We start from the raw sequence: 9664 nt of genomic DNA, 5'->3' as shown, positions 1-9664 counted from the left end.
TTTGACTTTCCCCCAAAATCCTCCGCAATCATTTATAAATAAAACAATATATTTATAATAATTTTTATTATATTTGCAGGTTCACTATAAGAAAAGCTACTATTAAAATAATTTGGTTGAGTTGCGACACAAATTTAACGATTAAATTAATAAAATATAAAGTACATAATCACCATTTATAAACGTACAAAGAGCAAATGATTTTCTTATATAAAAAAACAATTATACACGATTCGAAAATACCATCTCGATGTTGCAGAAAGAATTAAATTACAATTTTTGAAACTTCTGCGATATTTCAAAATGTAACTTTCCCTAACCATAAACAAATACTATTTATTAATACGTTTTTCCTTCTGGTACATTTTTAATTTCATCTAATAACAATACAGTGCGTTACAATACTAAGGCAGTTATTATTCGACAATTTTTAAATGGAGGAAATTATATAAACCAGTGAAATTAACGCAGAAATTTTTATTCCGATAAAACTTTTGATAAAAAACTTTCCTTTACCCTTAAATTGGGGGTAGGAAATGAGAATAATGTTAACAACGTTATGAAATATATGTATGTATGGAATTAACAAAAAAAGTTTAAATATTTTGAAGAAAGTTTAAAAACAGGGAAATCTAAAAATTATTCAAAAATTGAATCAGAGATGATAGGAACAATTTTTTTATCATATTAATAACAAGTTATGACTATTAAAAAATATACCAGATGTTTATACAAGAAAATAACAACAAAAAACTAGTCTTAAAGGTATATTTTAACACACAGTTTAAAATTTCTTTTTAGTTATACGAGAATGGACACGTGTAGTACTTGTGATACTTATTTAGCCAAAGCTGTACTAAATTATAGCTTCCGGGACCGTTGGAGATACATTTTACACTACGACAAATAAGAACTGATAGATAAAAGAATGACAGTTAAATATATAACATAACATATAAATATAAACAGTTTTTTTAAGTTAAATTGTTTTTTAATTTCACTGGAAAGTATAATTTGAAAACTATATTTCAAGTTATATAAAAAGAAGGAATGTAGTAAACAAATTGAAATATATATTATAAAAAAACATTTTGACCATCCTCAATTATGTATTAAACGTAAACCACCCTCTAATATGATCCGTGCATCAAAAATACCAATATCTAAGTAACTACTAAAACGACTAGACGAAATGCTATGATTGCGTAAGCCTCGGTCTATCGACAAACTCTTTACCGTATTTGAATATAGTATGTAATGTAGCGTACACCATCGAACCCCAAAACAATAAAAACAACAACGATTCCGTGGAATATTCGGAAGGAAATACAGCGGAAGCGACAAACATTGCAACGGCAACAAGAAGAACAGAAGGATAAGTGATATATCTCCAAGATTTATCTACCCTTAATGGAGTTATAGGTTTACCGTAACCCAAAAATAAATCAATGGAATCTTGTCGAAAACCATCAGTTAGATTATTCTTGTAATACCTAGTTAGCGAATTGATTCCATCCCTTAAAACACCGCTTTTAGTTCTTTTTCCCGTTCTAGTAAAGTCGGTTTTTAAAGCTCCCGTTCCAGAATATTGTGTACTGATAATATCAGCGTTATCCGCCCATATGTTCTTAAACAACACCTCAAACGAATACTGAAACTCTAAATTTTGATTCTGATGTAGAATATTGAGTTTCCTTAAAACAATTTCTAAATTCCTGTGTGCTAACATACTTTGTACTACATTCGTTCTGTCGAGACAATCTATACAGTTAGTTCTGAATACTCCATCTTGTAAAGAACTTATAGTACCATCTCTGAGTAAAAGGAAAAATCCCATTTCATCTTGATCTAATGCTAAACGATCGATGAGTATTTTTAATCTATCCCATCTCATTTTACTGCATTCTGAATGGAAGTCGAACGGTTCATAACGTATAGTAGGATAAGCAATTGCAGTTACTGCGTTCTTAAACGATTTTTCCATGTTACCTACAAAAAATTGTTATTTTATATAATTAGATTTAAATATTTCATCTACCTTCAGCTCCTTTGTGATCTATGAGATTCACCATAACTGTTTTCCCATATAGAGTTACTAACTCATCAATATGTTTTATACAAGTATTGTATTGTTCTTGAGGATCCATATCTATCATTGTAGGAGGAGGTTTAAGTCGTAAATCTGGATTTTGATGCCAGAAAAGTGGTATGGAGCCTCTTATTTGAACGAAACTTGCATGGTCACCTTGATACTCTACAATCTGTTCTGTTTCAACAAAATTTGCAACATTACCTTCCCTATCTATTCCCCTTCGAAATAGTCTGAAAATATTACCAGTTTTTCTTATATATACTAGATAAAACTGATTTCCTATTTAGAAGATATTTTTTCTTTCTTTAATTTCTCATTTACTACACCTTGCTTTGATTTTAGATAAATTAGTTAAAATAATTCAAAAATTTCAACAAAATGAATATATATTGATAAAAGATAAGACTCACCTTGTACCAGCCCTCATTACGCTTCTCCTTGAAATTATTATCCAATTGAGGCTATGTCCGTTAACAACACAAAAATTAATAGAAATAAATCCGTGGATCAAAGGAAGACAAAATTTCTTGCACGTTTTTAAAAAAGGACTCAATAAATATCCATTCCAAACAAATCGTTGATCAGCTCTTTCACAAAGAGACTGTTCCCAAAAATCCGGTGAAATATCATGAAGACGTTGTAGAGAATGTGTTAGATCATAATCATAACAGAAATAGTGGAAAGGAGTAGCTAGAACCTGTTCTATCATACTGAGATACACTTCATTGTCGGCTTGTTTTTCTGAACTTAGATTTAAAGAGCTACGAAAAGGGATTAGTTCTGCTTTTGCTAATCTCCATACTGCACACCCTACAAAAAAAATAACATGAATTCTTCAGTATGTATTAAAACAATCATTTGGTTCATAAGAATGTGAAACGACAAATTTGAATTCCATTCAAAATATACAATATGACAGAGTAAACAGAACAGAAACTTTATTTAAAGAACTAAAAGCTGGACATAATACTACAGTTAAAGCATTAACTTTATAATATATATAATATATAATTTAAAATAAGACTATAAAATCTAATAGAAACATTACTATATCCATGTCTCAAGTTAATACATAACTATTAACCATAAGAACAAATATATGTTTAAATAATGCACTTATAAGAACCACTAAAGCATAAACTATAGATAAGTTATATAAAAAAACTAAAGTAACACTTAGTTATATAGTTATGAAGATGTCGTCATAAGAAGATTGTAGGAGAGTAGAAGATTTAATCATAAATGTTAAAATGTTCGAAGCACACAAGTGGTAAAGTGGTAAGCTAATGGGAAAATGAACTAATAATAAAAAAATCTACAGGACACTAATAACACTAATAGTAACTTATGGCAGTGAATGTCACAAAACAACCAAGAAAAATTATCAAAAGAGTATATGGAGCAATTAGAATTGAATAAACAGACTGAAGAATCAGGAATAATAGAGAAATTGATGATACACCAGGCAATGAATACCATTAAAGCCCAGTTGAGATGGTTTGGCCACACTCAAGGAGGACAAGCAGGTACCTAAGGGAATCATGAATCCCAAAATATACAGCAGTAGAAAAAGAGGCAGATCCCTTATCAGATCAAGTTCACTTACAAACAATTAATTTAAGGGGAGGAAAGACCAGTTTAGGGGCGGATTGTCGAGGAGGTCATGGCCCAAACCAAGCTGTAGTGCCAATTTGTAAGGTATAGGTTATTTATGAGAATATTAAAGTTTATATATTATATTCATGTGATATGTCAATTCAATCTAATTCTTATAGCTAACTTGAGAATATATGTAAACATAATAATTATGTATATAAAAAATGGACATTTTCCGACATTTACCTGACAAATATCCTACCAACTCCCGCTGTGTAGCTATGACTAGATAAGAACCTGACAATAATTGTATGGTGCCTAAAAATCCACAAAAATCTTTTCTGCTGCTTGCTGCTGGTATGATAATTCGATGATTTTGATAAAAACTAATATCCTCTGTCATCCTTTCAATTACAACTAGTTCATTACCATTTTTTGGTTCTAAATAGAATTTGTCTGGTGTTGTAAATCTACAATATTTTTAAATAGAAATATAGTGTTTTGAGAAAACATAAATATTTAAACTTACAGAGTAAGATCACTGTACACTTCCTGCAATTTCAAGTTATTCATTTTCGCGAATTATAATTATTATTAGCGATTAAACCATATCTTAATTAAAAATAATTGTTCTTTAACCTTTTGACAGCGAACACTGCGATCATCATGACATTTTATTCTTCTTTTTTATGTAACTAACACTGTAATGCTCGTATATAGAAGCATTGTATTTATATTATATCGACGATAATAGAAGTAAAAGTGTTTTGCATTGAATGATTGTCGTTGTAAACCATATATAAAATATATTTTATTTGAATATTTTTGTTTCGCTTGACATTTTAAATTTTTTTTTCTGCGCAACGTATGTTATATTGATTCTTCTTTTTTTAGACAAAAATTACGGTACTTTGCACCTACTTATTAGTAAACATCTATTTACAACATTCTAAAATTTCACCATTTATTTTAATTTAAATGAATAACCTGTAGTAATAATTAACTTTTATTAATAATTTGTAACTCTACAAAAAAAAAATATTCGACTCAAAAATTCATGTTTGTTGTTTCGAAATATTTGCTTTCATTCTATTTAATAAAGAAGGAATATACTCGACTTGGGTATCTACACATTTTGTAGCGCATGTTTCGAATAATGCAGTAAATTTTTGTACCTAAAAAAATAATTTAGTGAGTAATAGAAATAATAAAAACTTTATATTCTTATAATTACTTCAGAATCACTGGGGTTGGGTCCCATTTTGAGTTTAACATCATCATTACATTCCATAACACACCTTTGTAATTTATTTTGAAGGTGATCCATTTCGGTTTGTACATACGATTGGGCCCAATTTATTCTTACAGAACAGCTTTCTACACATTTCTGAACTTTTTCTAGAGACGCTTCTTTATTTTCACAACAAACAGCAGCACAACGATGCATATCAGCCTTATAATTATTGTAATTAGCATTTCAGTCTAGTTTTTTAATATTATTATGAATTTCACACATTTTAGAGAATGATATAATGTACAAAACCTCATGACTTACCTGCATTTTTCTCAAATAATGTAAATCCAAATCATTCAGTAGTTTGGTCATTTCTTGTTCGATTCTTTGCCGTTGTATCTCAACCATTGTGAACAAATTTTGTAAAATTATATTTTACAAGTGTTTGATACTTATTTTGATTCAAAATTTAAGAATAAATAAAAGGCAAACTAGTGATAAAATTTGAAATTACATAACCTCTATGATTTCTTCTTCAACCATAATTATATATAAAACACCGTATATTTTTACAGTCATCAAGTGACGAGTTTTTGTTTAAAAAAGTAAATTAAAGACAAAGTGAACTGATATTTTCATGATCGTTTATATTCATTAAACAATAAAATCTAATAATAATAACATTATTAAATAAAATAATGAAAATACGGTACTGTAGTAGTTGTTGCATAACTACTAGTAATTGAATAAGTTCATCATGTTCTGATAGATGTCTTTTTTGATATAAGTAGGAGTTAAAGACAAAAAATTTGTTTTATACATTCACAACTTGCAACTAAATTTTATTATCGGTAATCTTCAAATCTATTGGTCCCGGTAAATTGGAAAAGAGATAAGGAATTGTAAATAACATGTTTTGTGAATGAATGTCCCCAAGTCATACACGATCAAATAGAGAGCGAATTCAATTTCGTGACTTTGCAATCCCGAAGCTTTGATTTTAAAATAAGGTCATTTTGTACTTGATATACAATTTATTGCGTTATAATTCTATATATTTCTTATTTTTGAATTAACAGGTTATGAATTTATTTACTTTCTTTTTTCTTCATAGATTTTTATATTTAATACTAGTTTTGTAACACTTAATTTACTTTCATTACTTTATATATATATAATTAGATATTGTTATCAATTAATATTGAAAATATTAATATATGTCGGAAATAGGCTCTGTTTCCTATAAATAGGTTAAGACCAACTGTCGACGTAAAAAGAGGTACATCTATCACGTCTTGGCAACAGTGTAGTTTCTATACGCGTGTCAAAATATCTTTGTGGTGGACCTTTTACGATGCACACACAACCCCATAAAAAAATGTGAATGGACGATATAAAAGATTATATATCGCAACTTGATTTTGACCTTTATAATTGAATATATGTCCAGCCTACGTTTCCTCACCTTTATTAATATGTCATTATAGAATGACGTCACAACCTTATTGCATTTGGGGACAAATATTGCGTTATTTACATTAAATTTATGGTTATGTTGGTGTTTTATTTTCGTGTTTTTTGGCCAACGATTCATTTTAATAAAAAAAAAACCGCTCAAAGTAATCAATTCTCTATTCACAAATGAAATAAAGTCTTTGTACACTTATGCAACCAGCATTTCTTTTGCATTGTTGTATGCTCCCAAAATAATTTTATATTATACGAATCTCTTTTTCTTTTCTCATCGTCATAAATAAATCTTTTCTTATTTGTACGTCTGACATACGTATCCAGAGAGTCCTCAAAGTAAAATACGGTTCTAAACTTACAAAAATATAACCTTCTATGATCAAAACACCGTGCTAAGTTCTGATGGCGTATACCCTTGTAATAGCTTCTGGCTGTGTGTATAATAAGGATATATTATTTGACGTTTGAGAAGACCGTGACAAATGTAGAAGTAAAAGGGGATCCGCGTCTCGTTTGTTGCCTACCATCCGATGACGCTGTTTATTTATGGTTTCCTCTCGCTTAGATTCATCCTCGGAATTGATATCAAACGATATTAAAGCAGCTGCAACTTGACGGAAATTGGATGGAACGTCAAAATTTTTGCTATTCTGTACTTAAAGAAACTTCACGAAACGGAATTTTAATACGTTTATACGAGGGATGTTTAATATTGTCGTAAAAAGGTTTCTTCAAATACTGATTGTACATTGTTATTTTTTTATTTATTTAACTTTGTGTGTTTTATACATGTGTACAAAAAGCGAGTAATTAGTAGGAAAATTTTAATTGAATAAGCAGTGTTGCCGTTTGGTTTTAAATTTTATTAGTACGTGCTGGAAATATCAACTAAGTAGCAGAATTAAAACAGGCATGTATAGATTAGGTATTCTGTGAATTTGAGTTAGGCCAGTTACTGGGTTTTTTACGTTCATTTATTTATGTCAGTAATACATTTGACATATTTAATGTAATTACATTATTATACTATATGGTACGCGTTTCCATAACCAAATTAACCTCTTCATATATCAGCGTTTATACAGGAGGTAGTCTGAAATTTAGTATTTCGTTAGATATACTTTTGAGGATACTTTACATTGATTTGTATTGATGAAACTTCAAATATTTTTCTTAAATGGATATATTTGTTTATATATTATATCGTTTTTATTAAAAAAATTATTTAATTAACGTTGTTTACTGGGTTTATATCAAGGAATGTTTTATCAGGATTTTTATCACACACGAATTGATGGTGCTAAAAATTTCGTGTATTATTATAATACGGAAAAGTTTTGATCGTTTAGTAAATTGTTGGCATTAATTTGAATTCTCGCCATGCGAAAAATAAGCCAGTTATGTTAACGCGATTTTATAAATTACGGGGAAGTGATGTTTATTGGTTGAATCAATTTGAGCCTATAAAAACGATTAATTCATTCATTTTTTTTTTCATTCGAGTTAATGAATTGAATTTATACATAAAAAAGCAGAAGTGACATTTTGTTGACACGTTTTCTCTATTAGATATTTCGAAATTTATTCCATTTCCAGAAATGGCTTTTCTAAGTCTAAATTTATCAAAATTGTCTGCTTTTAGGTTAGAATAGTGAAAAATTCATTTTTCAATTTTAATGTGGATAGAAAATAGTTTCTTTGAGTTATATTTGGTAGAAAAATAAGTTTTTAAGATTAATTCTGACTAAAAGTAGCTTTTTTGAAATAAAATTTATCAATAAAGGTTTTTTTTTATTCAGTTTGTTCAGAAAATGCTATTTTTAAATTCAAAGTGGCTTCTATACATTTAATTTTATTAAAAAAAGCTTTTTTTTCTGTTTAGATTTATCAAAAATCTACGTTTCCACATTTATATGGACAATAATGAATTCTCAGATTGAAATTTAATCAAAAAAAGTCTACTTCCTTCAATTTGGTTCAAAATTGTATTTTCCACATTAATATGGACAAAAAATGGCTTCTACGACTTTAACTTTGTCAAAAAATGACATATCTTCTTATGATTTGAAAAAAAATTTATTTTTCCACATTAATATGGACAAAAAATGGCTTCTATGACTTTAACTTTGTCAAAAAATGACATATCGTCTTCCGGTTTGATATAAAATGTATTTTCCACATTAATATGGACAAAAAATGGCTTCTATGACTTTAACTTTGTCAAAAAATGACATATCGTCTTCCGGTTTGATATAAAATGTATTTTCCACATTAATATGGACAAAAAATGGCTTCTATGACTTTAACTTTGTCAAAAAATGACATATCGTCTTCCGGTTTGAAAAAAATGTATTTTTCCAAATTAATATGGACAAAAAATGGCTTCTACGACTTTAGCTTTGTCAAAAAATGACATAGCGTCTTCCGGTTTGAAATAAAATGTATTTTCCACATTAATATGGACAAAAAATGGCTTCTATGACTTTAACTGTGTCAAAAAAATGACATATCTTCTTCCGGTTTGAAATAAAATGTATTTTCCACATTAATATGGACAAAAAATGGCTTCTATGACTTTAACTTTGTCAAAAAATGACATATCGTCTTCCGGTTTGAAAAAAATGTATTTTTCCAAATTAATATGGACAAAAAATGGCTTCTACGACTTTAGCTTTGTCAAAAAATGACATAGCGTCTTCCGGTTTGAAATAAAATGTATTTTCCACATTAATATGGACAAAAAATGGCTTCTATGACTTTAACTGTGTCAAAAAAATGACATATCTTCTTCCGGTTTGAAATAAAATGTATTTTCCACATTAATATGGACAAAAAATGGCTTCTATGACTTTAACTTTGTCAAAAAATGACATATCGTCTTCCGGTTTGAAAAAAATGTATTTTTCCAAATTAATATGGACAAAAAATGGCTTCTACGACTTTAGCTTTGTCAAAAAATGACATAGCGTCTTCCGGTTTGAAATAAAATGTATTTTCCACATTAATATGGACAAAAAATGGCTTCTATGACTTTAACTGTGTCAAAAAAATGACATATCTTCTTCCGGTTTGAAATAAAATGTATTTTCCACATTAATATGGACAAAAAATGGCTTCTATGACTTTAACTTTGTCAAAAAATGACATATCGTCTTCCGGTTTGAAAAAAATGTATTTTTCCAAATTAATATGGACAAAAAATGGCTTCTATGACTTTAACTGTGTCAAAAAAATGACATATCTTCTTCCGGTTTGAAATAAAATGTATTTTC

General features: G+C 28.6%; 2 protein-coding genes across 2 annotated transcripts; both read right to left on the bottom strand.

Moving 5' to 3' along the window:
* Positions 1 to 51: 51 nt before the first annotated feature.
* Positions 52 to 4565, bottom strand: LOC130894493 (phosphatidylinositol-3-phosphatase SAC1). The gene is made up of 5 exons (XM_057801371.1): positions 4218 to 4565; positions 3935 to 4158; positions 2503 to 2902; positions 2039 to 2322; positions 52 to 1989 (listed from the first exon to the last, which is right to left on the bottom strand). The coding sequence occupies exons 1-5, from the start codon at positions 4259 to 4261 to the stop codon at positions 1196 to 1198; spliced, it is 1746 nt and encodes a 581-aa protein (XP_057657354.1). The 5' UTR covers positions 4262 to 4565; the 3' UTR covers positions 52 to 1195.
* A 116-nt stretch (positions 4566 to 4681) lies between these two features.
* LOC130893942 (protein FAM136A-like) lies at positions 4682 to 5466 on the bottom strand. Its single transcript, XM_057800403.1, has 3 exons — positions 5244 to 5466; positions 4923 to 5141; positions 4682 to 4863 (listed from the first exon to the last, which is right to left on the bottom strand). Exons 1-3 carry the CDS (start codon positions 5328 to 5330, stop codon positions 4744 to 4746), a joined length of 426 nt encoding a protein of 141 aa, XP_057656386.1. The 5' UTR covers positions 5331 to 5466; the 3' UTR covers positions 4682 to 4743.
* Between the last annotated feature and the right edge of the window lie 4198 nt (positions 5467 to 9664).

This window comes from Diorhabda carinulata, chromosome 5 (genome assembly GCF_026250575.1).
Source record: "Diorhabda carinulata isolate Delta chromosome 5, icDioCari1.1, whole genome shotgun sequence".
NCBI lineage: Eukaryota > Metazoa > Arthropoda > Insecta > Coleoptera > Chrysomelidae > Diorhabda > Diorhabda carinulata.
Note: the sequence above shows the minus strand (reverse complement) of the source record. Positions and strands in the feature narration are given on the sequence as shown.